Source organism: Hakea prostrata, chromosome 2 (genome assembly GCF_041222555.1).
Source record: "Hakea prostrata isolate BN-2017 chromosome 2, UWA_Hpros_2, whole genome shotgun sequence".
Taxonomy (NCBI): domain Eukaryota; kingdom Viridiplantae; phylum Streptophyta; class Magnoliopsida; order Proteales; family Proteaceae; genus Hakea; species Hakea prostrata.
Window position 1 is genome coordinate 73787866 of NC_142601.1, and position 17358 is coordinate 73805223.

The window sequence follows — 17358 nt, forward strand, 5'->3', positions numbered from 1 at the left end:
AGAATCTCCACTGTTAGCTGCATGCTTAACTATTACAACAAATAAAAATCTTGACATACATAGTATTTTAATATAAAAACAAGTGTTATACCTAACATTTTCATTGAACTCTTTTCTATTCAGCTAACCTGATCAACAAATGATTATTTTTTGTTCATTCAAAAACATCAACAATGATTTGACTAAATGAATACATTTTAGAGAGTCGAATGCTAGTATCAACTCTCATGTTTGGTCGTATGAAATATAAAAAAAAAAAGGGGTTAATTTTACAGTTAGACACATATGATGGGTTATCTTTGTCATTATTTTAATTATAAATGATATTTGGATCCACTGATAGATATGAATTGTAGTTTTCAGTAGCAGATACACTAACAATAAGCATGAAATTTATCAATCAACAACCCCACCCAGTTTTACCATAAAAGAATAAAATATCATATCAGATATGAAGCATTAAGACAAAAAAAGATAGTTCCTCGTATAAAAAATGAACAAGTTGATCGTTATATTTAACTAAAGCTTATTTTTCTCAAATTATAAAAATATGCATATATCAATAAAAGAAAGTATTATATTTAAAATTTTATTTTATTTTTTAAAGGATATCAAAATTTCAAAATGGTAGAACCGTCTTAAAGATTATTTTGGTAGGTACGAAACCAAAAGCATCGGGAAAAGCAAATCCAAAACTTTCTACCTAAAAAAAAAAAAAAAATCTATAAGTTGTCGGTAAAAACGTAAAAAAGGAAATTTAACTTTTTTTCCCTTAAAATGTTTACCACTTAAAAGAGATGAAGAATCTGTCATTTTATTTTTGTTGGTAAAAAAACATTTATTTGTTCATACAGATGAGCAAGTATATATCCAGGTAGATAATATGCATATATTTATTTATTTTATTTTAATTTACAAATTACAACATAATATACAGTTACACTATATTGAATGCCGCGTCACCTTCTAAATTGCAAAACACTGGGGCGAAAGTGTGGGAACCCGAAAAGTTTTTTCATTTTCTACTTACAGGGGTGAGGACTGAGGGGTTTTCAATTACGATGAGAAAAACCACGGAATAACGTCGGAAGAGTTTTGGAATACCGAGGAAGGTGGAACGACGCAAATCAGTGTAACGGTCAGGTTCTTTCTGCGACATCCTACTGCAATCAATCTTCTTTCAGAAAGAGAGCGAGCGAGCTAGCTAATAATAAAGAAGCAAAGCAAAAGAACGGACGAACTTATCGATTACATTATAGCTACGGCCGGTAGGGAGAGTAGGGATACTTTACTTAGAGGTGGATAACCGTTATTTATTGGTTGGGTTCCATTTCTAGGGTTTTAAAGAGACAATGGACACAGTTCAGCCAGCGGATACCGTGATGGCGGAGGCGGCGCCGCCTCCTCAGGCTGGGTTAATTCAACCCGGAATCGAGAATCTCCCCGCGACCCTGAGTCATGGTGGACGTTTTATACAATACAACATATTTGGCAACATTTTTGAGGTCACCGCGAAATACAAACCTCCAATCATGCCCATAGGAAAGGGAGCCTATGGTATAGTATGGTATTCACATCTCCATCTGTTTATGTTCTCAAGATCCATTTTTTCTCCCTTGACTCTCAGTGATGCTGTCTGCTACTATGTATAGGGCATTATGTTTATCTATGTATTTATTATATCTACAGTTCAGCTTTGAATTCGGAGACAAACGAACAAGTAGCAATAAAGAAAATCGCCAACGCGTTCGACAACAAAATTGATGCTAAGAGGACTCTTCGCGAGATAAAGCTCCTCCGCCACATGGATCATGAAAACGTCAGTGAGTGATAACCAGTGCTTTTACATCTATAGTGTGAGTTTTTGAAGAATATAGATAGTCTTTTCTGTTTATTACTGGCTAAGCACTGTGGTTATGATTATTGCATCCTTAGTTTGTTTCCGGGGAGCTGTGTTTGAAGGATCATTTGCGAAAAAAGTTGAATCAAGAATGGGCTAGATCCGACGAGCTTCACCACTTTCTTCTTCTTCTCTTTCTCTTTCTTTTTGGCCGGGGGGAGATTGGGGTTGGGGTGGGCTGGGTTTATTCTGCTAATTTCTTCGAATCTAAAAAATTAGGAAAGAAAGCTTTCTGAGTCCGCTGGTATTTGATGCACAGAATCTACATCGAAGAGTATATGTATATTTTTGATTAAATCAAATCTAAAGTATTTATCAGTTAATACGTCAAAATTATAATATCAAAAGAACTGCGTGTTCTAGAAAGATTAGTTTTATAATTTAAGTCCAGAAAGAACTATTATAGAGTGTTGCCTAGGCTGCCTAGCATCTGTTCCTAAAGCATGATGATACTTGTACCTGAATTGTTGAAATTTTGGAGATTCAGGAATGTATGTAACTGAGAGCCTCTTCATTTATGCAGTACTCCACGATTAGTCTGGAAAACTAATTGTTTAATGACGAAAACTTGGCTCTAAAGTCTCTACAGATTTAACTGTATGCATTTTGGATTTCATTTTTGACAGTATTCAGAATACAGAGCGTTAAGAGATGTTTGGGCATATGGGTTTCTATCTATGTATTAAGAAATGGGCTTTGTGATCCTTTACCATGCACCACTCCCCGGAGATCAGTGAAGCCAAATTAAAGTTTATTTTTCGTGGAACTAAATTGTTATGTAAATGGGTTCACCACCTTTGTTTGTTTGTCAAGATGCATTTATTGGTTAGTATAAGAGTTATAACATTAAGGCGTAAGAGCTGAGTTTAGGATGAAATTCAGAAATAGTTGTAATGCAAAAGTAAATGCCACACCAGGGAAACCAGTGGTGGATTCACTGGTGCCAGGAGCAGTATAGTAGGGAACACCAAATTGAATCACTAGAACTGTTCTGATGGAGGAATAACATCAAATGATGAGGAGGATAGAAGAAGAAGTGTGTGGGCGATGGGCTGATTCTGTTACTTGTAGCTATCTAAACTGTTAAACATGGGCTACTCCATAGGCAATGGGGTCATGGCTTGCAAATTTGATTTCCCGTAAGTCTTATTTTTCTATTGCAATAAAAAGAGCTTAGTCATAGAATGGCCAAAGCCTTTTACAATAATAGAAAGTCTCAAAAATAGAGAGGTCCAAGAGGCTTGGGATCCTTGGTGCTTAAAATCCAAGGTGGTTTTTAAGGTTCCTGGTGGTTCAAGTCCAAGATCCGTGCTGGGTATGTAAATTCAGCCTAGTTAATCTGCTTCCCCCACTGAAGAACAGGTTATACAGCAGGTTAGTTGATGATCCAGCTCCTCCCCACACCCATCTGTCCCCCTTCTTCCCCTTTTCTCGAACCTGAGACTCTCCATTGATCTCCCAAACCCCAAGTATCAATAAACTATAAACCCCAATGAAACCAGCGATCATAAATCAACCACACTTCATACACATGTTCCCCAGTGCCCCACCGACATTTGACCCAAACCCTAACTCTAACCCTAACCCTGGCCCTAGCCCCGCCACTTAACCCTCAAAACCAGCAAGTTCTTGATCAAATTCTTGAATTTTTAAATTCAAGAACACTCGTATCCCCTAACTTACCAGTCCAAGCATCTGCTACACCTATAACCCTACACATGATCCAAGTTACAACCCCATCTCATCCCTAACAACCTAACTTTTTCATCTCAAGGGTTTTGCCACGTCACCACCCCATCTCAACTTATCAAGAAATCATCCCTATTTGTCTCTCACTACTTGTCAACCCGTAGGGATCCATTCCTAATTACTAGATCCCCTAACCACATCATTATTCTTTTACTCTAAGCCTAACCTTAGCATCCCATGTTGCAGCTTAACTTTATGAGGACCACTTCTTCCAAGATCTTTTAAGAGGGCCGACTTATATGGGCCAACTTATTCAATTGAGGATACATCAGGGAGGTACCAGGCAACATTCTTCTTCTTTTATTTATTTATTTTTATTTTAAGGAGAAAAGCAAAAATGCTTTTTCTGGTTTTTGTTTGTAGGATAAATCAGCGGACACGGTGTTCTGACGGATAAAACAATTTTCCTTTTTGTCCTTATGGTAGTTACACATCGTAAAAGGGGAAGGGAGCATTCTTCACCACTCTTTACAACAAATGTTGATACATACATTTGGCAATTCAAAATAATACCAGAAAAAATAAGACAGTTAAAGACTTAAAGTAGCTACTACTTGGAAAAGGAATGTCATACTTCACCGTAGAAGTTGGTTTATTTATTCTGGCTCTGACAGCTCTTACTGGCTTGTCACTGACAGTTTCTGTCTTTATGTGTTTGTTATTTATGACAACTGCTGTTAGTTATTTTCAAACATTTTTAGACTCTGTGATTGCTGCTTTCTATAGCTGTAAGCAATTATATTCATGGTTTGGCATGCAGTTTGTTAAAAAGAAAGTTGAGACCTAATTATCTTTGACTGAGATTTGGTTTGACTTAAAATACAGGTTGTAGCAATCAGGGATATAATACCACCACCTCAAAGAGAGAACTTCAATGATGTTTATATTGCGTATGAACTGATGGACACTGACCTGCATCAGATAATTCGTTCCAATCAAGCATTGTCTGAGGAGCATTGTCAAGTAAGAAGATCAAATTATCATGGTGATATATTTAATAGTCAACCTCTGTCACACTGTTGGAGACTTCACGTTGGCATGTGTTCCCTATGTTGTGTTCCTGGCAACATCAATCCTGAAAATTTGCACTCTGAGGTTGCTTAAATTATTCAGGTCGGATGATCTTTAATATAATAATAATAATTAAAAAAAAAGAAGCCAGACCATGAGGTCCGGTGGTCCTTATTCTTATATAAAAGGCTTATATACTAAAAAGGGAAGGCCTAACCCAATCCTGGTCTATCAGGTAATTAAAGTAACCAGGAAACTGAAGTAGACTCAAGGAAGTCCTACTTATAGTTTGGTTATTATTTATTTGCTAGTTACATGCTTACTTAAATTGCTCAAAATAGACTTTATACTGAAAAGGAAAGGCGTAACCCAATCCTGACCTATTAGGTAAATGAAAGTAACTAGGAAACTAAAACAGTCTCGAAAAAGTCCGAATTACAGTTTGGTAATTATTTATTTGCTAGTTACATGCTTACTTAATTGAACCATTGGCTTAACCCATTCAGTTGAACCAAACTAAAACTAATTAAAACATAAATAAAGAACTAACCCTGTACTTAACCTAAATATCCATTTTCTAGGCCTGTAACAGAGGCCTACTACAAAGTAAACCCATGTGATGGCCCAACCTATGTATAAATGATGCAGAATCATCACCAATTTGGGCTTCACGAATAGTCAAGGATTGGGTCATACATGTATTTGGCCTATGATTCATATGGTTTACTTTGTAAATGGCCAATTGGATGAGCCTAAAATATGGGTAGAAAGTAGAAATTCGGGATTTATTTCTTTAGTTTAGTTAGAATCATATTTGAGTTATTTCCTTTATTATTTCAACTTCCCAGTTTGTTTAGGTTGACTAATAGGTAAAGGATTGGGTTGGCCTTTCCTTTTGAGTGTAGGAGTCTATTTCGGAGTTAGTTTCTAATTTTGACCCCTAGTTTGAGTCTGAAACTATGTTGGCATTGTAGCTATAAATAAGAATGTAATTGCTCAGTTGAGCAATGAATTGGTGAATTGAGTTTTGGTTTTTTTTTTAATGTGATTTCTTATCATCTCTTTTCTTCTTCCAAGAATATCTTTTCTCATTCACCTTAATGTTCATGAATATCTTCAAAAGAAGTAAGTTGAATTATCTCCAAACCCCAAATCTTCTTTTCCTAATCTTCTAAATTCTCTAATCTTAAAGTTCTTTTTTTTCCCCTCCCAAAAAAATCCATATTTCCAACTTAGATCCACACCAATCTAGCCAATAGAATAGAGCCATCCTAAACTTCATGGATCGTCCTCATATATCATTACTACCTTAGTTCTCTCCAAGTTTCACTGCATTCCAGTGACTTCTTATTCCGTAGCTTAAGAGCCTGCCACATCCATCTTCTCTAAATTTCTCCGGAGTTATCCAACCACCATAACCTATGTTCTTCCCAATCAACTGCCCCAACATCTTTAAACCCTAAACCCTTCTTGAGTTGAGATCCTGAAAGCTGGCCTCTTATCTAATCTTTTCAATCTAGGCCGGATTTTTATTTGCTAAACAGCCTCCAGCCAATAGTTGAGATCTTGCCACGTGTATAAGAAACGATCTAACGGTGTTAAATCAAATATCGGGGGTACAAATACGATTTTCTATTTTTACATTCGAGGATTTAATGTTTTACATTACAAAATAAAACCCCTGGCTTTGCCCGATCCCAAACCCCTATTTTGCCTCATTCCATGTCGTGAACCAAATAGCCAAATGAAGATTATAGTTCTCCACCATTCTGGTGGTGAAAATTTCAGGTTACGGTATGCATTTTCCGGTGGTGCATTTTGCCGGAAACTCTTTGATACAATGCTATGTGGTGTGTCTCCGCACCATTGTGATGATGATGCAGATTTTGTTGCATCACCTAATTCTGGTGGGACTTTGTGAAGAGAAGAACGAACGACCAATTGCATAGAGCTGGTAAAAAGAGGCTTGGATTTTGATTTCTAGATCTAAAATTTAATAAAGAGATTTTGTTACGGGTAAAAAGAGGCTTGGGTTATAGATGGAGGCAATGGGGAAGATCTGCTGAAGATTCAAGCACCAAGGCTCAAAGATGCAGGTTTAGAGGACTTGCTCTCTCTCACCTAAATCCACCGAAGAAGTGTTCTTCAAGGGTGCCAACTCCATTCACTCTTAACACTTCTTCGGTGCCAACTCCATTCACTTTAGGGCTTCTTCCGTTCTCACCACTATCGCTGAAGATGAAGAAGACAATGCCAAAAACTGTATCTAGGACCCTGGCCCAAGCGACGGTTACCGGTAGCAAAGTCACCGGGATCTTGTAGTAGTGAGAAGGGGGTTTGGGATGAATCGGGACATCTCCCTGTCGGGGAAGCACAGAGTGCTCCCGACGGCTTCCCAACCACAAAAACCAGTGGGTCCCACAGGTGAAAAAATAATTTTTTTTTTTCAAAATGTGTTTTTTCACCAGTGGGACCCATTGGCTTTTGTGGTTGGGAAGCCGTCGTGGAGCACTCTGTGCTCCCCCGACGGGGAGCTGATCCTGACTTGTTTGGGATTGGGTTGAGCCAGGGGTTTTATTTTGTCAATTTGGAAAATATTAAATCCTCAAATGTAAAAATAAAATATCATGTTTAAATTTGTACCCTTGGTATTTGATTTAACACCGTTGGATCAACAACAACAACAACAACAACAATAAGCCTTTTCCCAACTAAATGGGGTGGTCTTGCCCTCCAATCGGTTTGTTCAAGGCCATGCTAGATCAAGGCCTAAGCTATACATATCCTTTCTCACCACTTCTCCTAAGGTTATCTTAGGTCACCCCTAGCTCTTCTAGTTCCTTCAATATGGATTATATCACTTCTCCGAGCAGGGCATTTATAGGTCTCCGTTGAGCGTGGCCGTGCCACCTCAAACGACTTTCTCTGCTTATCACTTATGGGAGCAACTCCCGGCCAACTCTAATATGATCGTTTCTTATCTTATCCATCCTAGTTTTGCCACTCATCCATCTTAGCATCCTCATTTTTGCTACCCGAGTTTATCTATATGATTCTTTTAACGGCCCAACACTCGCCCGTACATCATAGCTGGTCGAACACGGTCCTATAAATTTTCCTTTAGCTTTAATGGAATACGCCGATCACATAAGACCCGGATGCACCTCTCCACTTCATCCACCCTATTTTAATTCTTTGGGAAACCTCATCTTCTAAATCACCTCTTTTACTTATGTTTGAACCTAGGTACCTAAAACAATCACTCTGAGGAATCTCTTTATCGTCAAGTATCATCACTTCATCATCTGCCCGATCATGACTAAAGTTACAAACTAGATATTCTGTCTTCGATCTACTAAGTTTAAAGCCTTTTGATTCCAAAGCTACTATCCATGATTCTAATTTGGTATTAATCCCCACTTGGGTCTCATCAATCAACACAATATCATCCGCAAAAAGCATACACCAGGGGACCTCATCTTGAATGTCTTTGGTTAATTCATCCATTACCAGTGCAAATAGATATGGGCTTAAAGTTGACCGTTGGATCATTTCTTGTAAATGTGGTGAAATCTGGACCATTGGCTGCAGGCTGCAGAAAATAAAAATCCACATCAAGAACCCAATCCAAGACTTAATCCTAGGAAAACAAGCCTATCTTGTCCATCCTATAAAGTTCCCTGAATGTCCTTGGATGATAAAAACTCAAATCCTTCAAAGCTGAGTTTTTGCTGAAATTCAGCTTGTGTTTTCCTTGTAGCCTATAGGAGTCATGGTTGCATTATTTTTCTTTGCTTCTCTGGTTGCGTGGTTTGCTTATAACTGAGGGGTGCTTGCATGAAGTGATTTATTCATAGATGTTTGTGATGTAGGTGCCCACACCCACCCCAAGAAGATCCCAAGGCCTGAAAAGAAGGCCTAGGTTTGCTGCCCAGCAGCATAGAAACATGATTCGACAGAAGGGGTATTTTGGTAATTTTGGGTGGTTCTACTCTAGCCCAAGTGGATGTAGTTATATTCAGGAGTTTGTTAGGAGTCTAACTCTGTTTGTTAATTGGTAGTTTGAGTCAGCCTAGGTTGAAATAAGTAGAAATCCTATTTAGAATAGCAGCCCAATTTATATTAGAAGTCCTGTTTAAATTCTGTTTTTGATGTTAATGCCTAATAGGAGTCAGTGATAAAGGCTATAAATAGCCAGTCTATGCTTGTAAAAAGATAGTTTTGATGAATAAAACTATTGCAGAGAGAATCACAGCGGAGATCAAGGTTTGACTAGGATTACTAGGGTTTTCAATTGCAGGAAGCTCCTGCAGCAGCTTGGTTGGTTGCTTCTCTTTTATTCATTTTTCATCCGCACCCTCCTAATTGCTTACTAATAAATACTAAAAGACCTTTAACCTTACCTCAAATGGACCCAAACTTAAAACAAATAGAACTCTGGTTCGGTTGAAAAATAAAAGGCTTAAAATGACTTAGTTTCATCTATTTTTGTAGGCAGCTTTTGAACCCCTAGATGAGGTCCATTATCACTTGGATTGATGGATCAGGGGCCCATGACCTAGGCAACCCAAAGGTAGGCTTATTTTTAGAAAAATAAGCAGAAATCCAATGGTTTACATTGATTCAGAGTGCTCTTTTTTTTTAATTGTTATTTTCTGTCTTTTTCTTCACTAATTCGCCAATTTTACATGAAAATAACTACACCCTGGTTTCCCCCCCCCTCTTCTTGCAGTATTTCTTGTATCAGATCCTCCGTGGACTGAAGTACATACATTCCGCCAATGTTCTGCACAGGGACTTGAAGCCTAGCAACCTTCTCTTGAATGCTAACTGTGACTTGAAGATATGTGATTTTGGGCTCGCTCGTGTAACCTCAGAAACTGATTTCATGACAGAATATGTTGTTACAAGATGGTATCGGGCACCGGAGCTGTTGCTAAACTCTACGGAATATACTGCTGCAATTGATGTATGGTCTGTGGGCTGCATCTTCATGGAGTTGATGGACAGGAAGCCTTTATTCCCTGGCAGAGATCATGTGCACCAGCTGCGTCTATTAATGGAGGTTAATCCATCCTCTCTTCTCTTTTTTATTTTATTTCCACCTATCATTATTATTTTCAAATTTTTAACTATATATGTAAACTGTTCAAGGAAGGAAATAAAAAGGTGCAGTTGAGCATTATGGTCCCTGAAACACTTCTCTTCTTCAGTACTTGCCTAATCAACTCTCTTTGTACCGTGTCATGAGCTTTTTCATGATCAATAATGACCATGTGAAGATCCTTCTTCCTATCTCTAAATCATTCCTTTAGTCTCCCAAGTAAAAATACCTTTTGTGATGAATCTTCCTGGCATAAAAAAACAGCATAGAAACAAATTGGTTCCTTGTAATAGTAACTTCTTGTGTCAAGTGGTTTCAATAACCATCTCCTGTAATTTCATTTCATTACTCATTTGCTTTAGGTCTTTATTCTTTATTGTTATTGCAGTTCGGAATGTCACTTTTTTTGGGACCAGGATGCTTCTTCTCCATTAAATAGCTTGGTTAACCAAGATAAACCACAGCTTCCTATGCACTCCACACTTCTATTGGTTCTCATTTGTGTCTTGTGCTTTACCTACTTTCATTGTCCTAAAGTTTCTTTTATTTCAGAGACTAATGTTTCGTATATATCTGTGATACGGCATCTTAATGGATAATGCAGACTTTTGGAACACTATCATTCAATGTGTCTTCATTTAATAGGCTGCAGAACATTCCCATCTCTTCTTAATGTCTACACTGTGCTAGTGCGGAAGCCTTTGGCACCGCATTCGTCCTTCGCCCATCTTCAAATTAATACTTCTATACATCTAACATGGTCAAGATCTTTACTCTTCCTTGCCTCAGTTTTGGTATCTTATAGCCATAGGTAACCTTTCCCCCTTTTTTGTGCTCTGATTAAAAGTCTGTGTATTTCTTTGTCCTTGCTCTACCCACAATCTTCTTAGCTTCATTCTGGGCAATTTACATGGTTGTGTATCCACTATCCTCTGCATTCATACTCCTTTGCGATGTCTTAAAACTGGACTTCTTGTCTTAATGGCTGCTTGAACTTAATCATCCCGCACATCAAGCCACTTTAGGTGAATGACTTTATCTTTTGTATCCTTTTAGGACATCTTTAGCGACCTTCTTAACTCAAATAGTCATCTCATTCCACATCCTAAAAATGTGCCCATCAAGTCCCATTTTCCTTGTTTGACCACTGTAATAGTAAATAGTTTCAAGTATCTTCTTTTAAGCTCCACCACCTTATTGTAGTGAAAATAAGCTAGTCTTTCTTGCGATTCTGAGTAGTAAGGTACAAATCCATGTCTACCATTCTATGTTGAATGGATTTTGTACAGTTAAAAAGTAAAAAAAACATTGGTGGGGACAATTTTGCATAGTGAGGCACATATCCATGTGATTGTGTTTTGCCATATAATTGTGTTTGAGGCTTTTATCATAATTAAGGACTGAATCACTGAACTGGATAAATAGAACTTGATGCACACTCCTGACATTAAGGCCCATCACCTAAACATTAAAATAAAACAAAAAAAAGAAGATAAAAAGAAACTATTTGGGCTGTAAACTGGTATAAGTCACACTTTCAGAAGATATTGGGCATTGAAGATGGTCAATTTTTGCATATGCTGCTGCTCTTAATCATCAAACCCATGTGTTTCTTGCTGTAGAACTGTTTCAATTGTTAATACACCAAGTAATGAATTCACAGAAGGCCACAGTTTCCTGTGTCAGGTATATTTTGATTTGCTGACATTTATCACTGTATTGTGAAATTCTTGTTTCATGATTATAAATTATTGGCTGTGTGGTTAACATACGTTGTCTGCTTTTACCCGTTGTCAGTATGATTAGCTAGTGTTGCATGTTGCTGCAGCTAATTGGAACCCCAACTGAGGTTGATCTTGGGTTTGTGAATGAAAATGCAAGGAGATACATTCGGCAACTTCCTCGTCATATTCGGCAGTCATTCCATGAAAAGTTTCCACAGGTTCACCCTGCTGCCATTGATCTTGTTGAGAAGATGTTGACATTTGATCCTAGACAGAGGATCACAGGTGTGTTTTTCCTTATATCACTTCTTGGTATTGCTTTGTGTTGCCTCTGTATACGAAGGAAACCGAACCAAAATATGCATTCGAAAGTTTTGACCCCCTCCCTCCCTCTCTTTAATATTCATCAGATAGGTCTGTCAAGATAATGATCTAGCAAATTGAAATTCTTTTATTGACAAATAGGAATTAAATATTTTGTTATTTTGTTTCTTATATGTTACTTAATAGGTTTGTTAGGAAAAAGATCTAGCAACACCAAGATCCTTTATCATGACTTACATGGAATGTTCTTTCTATTTATTTTCCATTGAATGAGTTCAAACTTTTTTGTATTCTCTTCCCTTCTTTGTCTCCCTCTCTTTTCTTTTTTTGTTGACTTTGAAATGCAACTCACATACTCCATTTCATACAAAGTTTTATGGAACTGTTTCCTGCAATGCATTCTTGGGCTGTGAGATTCAAGAAGAAAAGAAACAAAAAGAAAATAATGCTGTTTAGTTTCTTATGATTTTGGTTGTTGGTTAGTTTGAAATTTAATCTTTGTGGTTATTAGTTCGTGCTATTCTTCTATTAAAACATGGTCTCGCCTTAATTTGCACAAATAGTAGTTTAGTATGCTATTCCAGTTACATAATTTTTATTTGCTTGCCAATGGACATTCTATAATTTTGGGCTAATTATTGAATTTTGAAATTTCCAGATGTTAATTCTAAAATTAGGAGTTACTTTGGGTTTTCTACCATTAATTTCATTTTCTTATGTATGTTTACAATTTAGGCCTTAATTTTTAATACTTTATTCTTATCGCCTCATAATTGTAATATGATTATTTTTTGCATGAAGTTAATTTTATTTTCTTATGTATGTTTACAATTTAGGCCTTAATTTTGAATACTTTACTCTTATCGCTTCATAATTGTAATTTTATTATTTTATCCGTGAAGTTAATTTTTTAATATTATTTTCGTGAATACACATTTTTTTTTTTATTTTAATTTTTTATAATTTTTTTTATCCTTTTTGGTATTGGGTATGTGCATAACATGTTAATCAAATGCCGGAAGACGAGTTCAGCCAGGTGGTTGGATGCCTGGTAAATGATACAGTTCCGTTTTACTACTATTAACCAAAGAGAAATAACTGCAGCTGAATAGTTTTTAAACATTGATTACACTGTTAATATTGTTGACTGAGGGCCCTTGCTGAATTAGACATCTTCAAAATGGTACTGTTTGGGTCTCCAGAGACGATCAATTGAGCTCGCCATCTTGTGGAATTTTATGGCAGCCTTTCCTTTTGTCACTGGTCCTAGGTCTGTAATGCTGAAATTACTTAAAAGATTGCTCCCTGGTTCTTTGTCCTAGATGTGGGGATCTATTTTAGAGTTTTAATTGAATCCCTTTGCAAGAAAGGAACTTAATGCAGACCAAGGAGTGGTGGCTTGAGAGAGAGAAAAGTAGACTAATAGGGACAAGGGCAAAGGAAGAGCACATAAGAAGAAAAATAGAGTTTTTTTTTTTTTGGGGAGGGGGGGGGGTTGCACACAGCCATGCAGCCTGCCAGCTACACAAACTCTCAGCCATAAACTAAGTTCATTCTATTTAATCAGAAATTGCTTCCTAATACAAGCTAATTTAAAAGTAGAAAAGACTAATAAAAGAAACCTAGTAGACTAAGAAACAAACTTTAACAAGTAAATGTTCTCCCAAGATTCCTAGCCAACTCCAGTTCTTGCAAACGTATCCTACTTTCGAATATTGAAAGAATAATATATCATTAACAAAATAAAATAAACTCCTAATATTCTACTATATCCATGACTGAAACCGGACCCAGTTCATCTTGGTCTGTGAATCCATTTGGGTTGGTCCAAGGCTGTGTATCTGTGTTAAACCTTGTGGGAATATAGATTGAAAGAACTGAACAAAGAAAATTACTGGTCCATGTTGCCACGTGCTTAGGATTATAGTTGTTGAGGTGATGAGATGACCAAAGATTTTGGGAGGGAGGCCTAGGCATCTTAGTACTGTAGTATCTGTAATATAGCGATGTTAATATTGTACAGTTGGGATTATTTGTAACAATGAAGTTCTCAATTCAATATAATATATAATTATGCTAGTAATGACCTAGTTTAGGAAAATTACTTATAACAAAAAAGAATATAGAAAATAACCTGAGCAATTAGTATATTCATCAATAAAGAGATCAATAAACATAAATCATGTAAACTTTTGGCATGTCATAAATCTGATGCAAATGTTGTCACAAGCCGCAGGTAACACCGAGACGATTCCTAGGGTCTAAGGTGGTCACTGTTTTTTTGCATCAAAGGAAAGAACTGTTGAATGAAATCTCGAATTGAAAAACCATGTTTAGGGATGCAGAAATGAAATCTTGAATTGACAAACCATGTTTAGGGATGCAGAAATGAAATCTTGAATTGGAAAAGAAAACTCTTTGACTTTGTCTTATGCTGCTATGTAGAATGTGAGTTGTTTCTGAAACCACAGAGACCACTGCAGAATTTTAAAGAGAGAACTGATTAAGAGATTCCACCTTGACCTGTAGAGTGATACATCTCCATCCCCGTGAATCCACAGAGCATTCTAAATAAGCTGGAATTTTATTTATTTATTTTTAACTTTAGAAGTTGGAGTTTCAGAACATTGGTCGTTTATTCTATTTGTTTTATTGCAGTTGAGGATGCACTTGCACATCCTTACTTAGCGTCACTTCATGACATCAGTGATGAACCCGTCTGTTCAACTCCTTTCAACTTCGATTTTGAACAGCCTACACTCACAGAGGAACAGATGAAGGAGTTTATCTACAGGGAGGCTTTAGCATATAACCCCGAGTTCCAGCAACATCCATGAGTAATGATGTCCTCTCAGTGCTCCTCCATTTGGTCCTAGCTCTGCTTGTATGTTGTGCAATTGATTTCTTGGATGTAAATATGTGATTCACATCTTAGTTTGCCCTGGAATTATGGTCTTATGATGGGCAAACTTTGAGGATTCATATAATTGCAATGTCTGTGTGGGGGGTGGGGGTGGGGTGTAGGCGCATGCATCGTATTGTTACAATTGGGAACGCCTTAATGTTGACAGACTTTGATGCTTTGTCACCACCGTAGAAATTCAAGTTAGAGGGACTGCTAGGTGTCGTGGGTTTTCACAGATGAGATTCGAATGGGGGTCTGGGTGATTGAAAGTAAAAAAGAACATTTGGCTAGGATGTAACTAATGCTTGATGATTAATGTTTGCCACTCAAGGCAAAGACGTGTAGCCTGTTCGATAGAACACTTGGAAATACCCAGGTTTCTTGTGTTGTCGTTCCTCACTTGGATAGGTGGCGCTTTGATAATTGGACTAGATGATCACCCATGATGTTTCTTCTTCTGGTGTCGATGTGATTTTGTCTCTAATGGTTTGATATTATAGATTATTTGTGGGATCGAATTTCTCTTCTATTTTCAGTGAAGGGATTCCATGTTTTCATGGTTGTTTGGTGCGATTCTGGAGGCAGGATGAATCTCGCGGCATTCTAACCCCTGCACCGAAGGTGAGAGATACTTTCTCATTCCAAGTTCCAACCTCCAACCACAAATGACGAATCGGTACGAAAACTTCTCTTATTCGTTGTACCAATTCTGCAGATCTGACTCAATGACCTTGCCATAATTCTGCTCTTGCCCTTTACCGATCCATACTCCACCCTGATTCCTGTTTGAAGGTGCGTGACGTGAGAACTTTTTGTTTGGTTGGTTGACTCCGGTATAAATTCACCTTTGGATAAGCGTTCCGTCTCAGGCAAACATACTTATCCGAAGCATCTGATGACGTGTCAATTTGATAAGCTCATAAAGACCAACTCGGCCGAGTGAGTTTTCAATTTGAAGTAGATCATATTTCGCAAAGGGGCCATTCTACTCTACCCCGTGTAACATATTGTTCGTGAATAATACCTGAAGAAAACGCAGCCCAGTGCTACAAGCTGATGAGCCTAGACGTTGCCGTGACTTCAAGGTTTTACACGGGCTTTACACGGGCTATGGCACAAGCGTTACGGTGTGAGATGCTCAGCTGAGGCTCTGAGCCAAAGATGGGCCAGACTGCTTTCCTGTTGGCAGACCTAGAAGTGAAGTTTGGAGTTCGGATCTTCTATCCACGATTAGAGGATTATGTTTCATTTATATCTTTTCATCATATATTTAATAGTGAACATTAATAAAATGGAACATAATGGGTTAATATATTTTTCATTTTTATTTTTAAAAGTAAATTTTATTAAATACCTTATACGTAGTGAAAAGAAGTGAAATGAACAACAAAATCACGACTCGAAGTTCACCCTGATTGTTTCTTTCGGTGCGGGGAACACTGAATACAAAGCTGGTTTTCTACCAAAAAAAATAAAATAAAAAATACAAAGCTGGTCTTACGAGCTGAATAATAGCTTGTACATCCCAAGTATATGTATATCTGACCGGGAAAAAAAAGAAAAAGAAGCTGCTTGTACATCCCAATACAATCGTTGCTCTGCCACTGCCAGTAAGAAACGCTACCTTCGAGAGAGAGCACAGAAACGTAGGCGGAGAAGGAGGTGTTCCCTCGACCGGCTCAAAAACTCCTCTTGTCCCACTCGTTCATCTAATCTTTTACATTTTTTTTTCCTGTATATTTTTCCTTCTTCGAGAGTCCGAGACCGCCGTTTTCGAGTTTTTGTTTATAAATTATCGGCCACAGGTCGATCCAACCGTTCTCTAATCAACAACTGGTCTTCCATATCTTAGCTCATCTTTGATCAGGCTGGTGGGTTTGTTTGGTTGTTGATAGTCTCACTCAATTTTGTGACTTCTTTTATAGTCTCTTTTGGGTGAGAACATTCAGGAAACACTCAACCGTGTAGGAAATTATCTCTTTTTTATTTGTGAAGTCTAAAATCTAGGGTTTAATTAAGAATTAAATTAATTCGAGAATTTGGTGATGTGGTTGATTAAATACAGGGAGAATGCGGAACGTTCAACATGGAGGGTAGGGTGGTCATTCAGCACTTTCTATGTTTTAACTTTTATGCAGTGAATTATGGATGCTTGATTAGGGTTTGGCTTCAATGCTGCACTGAGCTGCCTATGGCCAAAATGTAAAGTAAATTTCGACCACTGTGTTTTTTTCTTGCTTCAGCGATGTAGTTCAACAAGTAGAAAAAAAAAAAAAACACCAAAATAGGTGGTTGAGACCAGAATTGATTTGAACCCCAACAGGTCAGTGCAATTATTGAAGGTCAACCCGCTTGATTCACCTCTGTACGTACGTAGGATTTTATTATTTTCCCCAATCTTCACTCTGGATAAAATACTTGGGACGAATCTTAAGCCAATGATCAGGTAAAGTTGTTCGAACGATCAACTTGAGTGAATTTGTCTGAATCAAAATGGTTAATAAGCGTTTCATCCAAGAGATGATACTAGCTACCGTCCTATAAATGGAGTAGTTAGGCGTAGTCGACTATATAGGGGCGCCAGTTGCAAATGCACGCTATTGTAGCAAAGTCAAAAAGAGTCACGACACCAAGATTTGTT

General features: G+C 37.5%; 1 protein-coding gene across 1 annotated transcript; it reads left to right on the plus strand.

The window, feature by feature from the left end:
• The first annotated feature begins 975 nt into the window (after nucleotides 1-975).
• LOC149026426 (mitogen-activated protein kinase homolog MMK1) lies at nucleotides 976-15977 on the plus strand. Its single transcript, XM_089146706.1, has 6 exons — nucleotides 976-1567; nucleotides 1690-1819; nucleotides 4475-4612; nucleotides 9393-9725; nucleotides 11593-11773; nucleotides 14471-15977. The coding sequence occupies exons 1-6, from the start codon at nucleotides 1353-1355 to the stop codon at nucleotides 14647-14649; spliced, it is 1176 nt and encodes a 391-aa protein (XP_089002832.1). The 5' UTR covers nucleotides 976-1352; the 3' UTR covers nucleotides 14650-15977.
• Nucleotides 15978-17358: the final 1381 nt, after the last annotated feature.

Bases quoted from the DNA above. Each gene is read 5' to 3' on its own strand.
- LOC149026426 (XM_089146706.1), top strand. From the start codon at position 1,353: ATGGACACAGTTCAGCCAGCGGATACCGTGATGGCGGAGGCGGCGCCG. The intron at 1,820-4,474 runs GTCAGTGAGTGA...CTTAAAATACAG, and splicing joins GCCACATGGATCATGAAAAC to GTTGTAGCAATCAGGGATAT. The intron at 11,774-14,470 runs GTGTGTTTTTCC...GTTTTATTGCAG, and splicing joins TCCTAGACAGAGGATCACAG to TTGAGGATGCACTTGCACAT.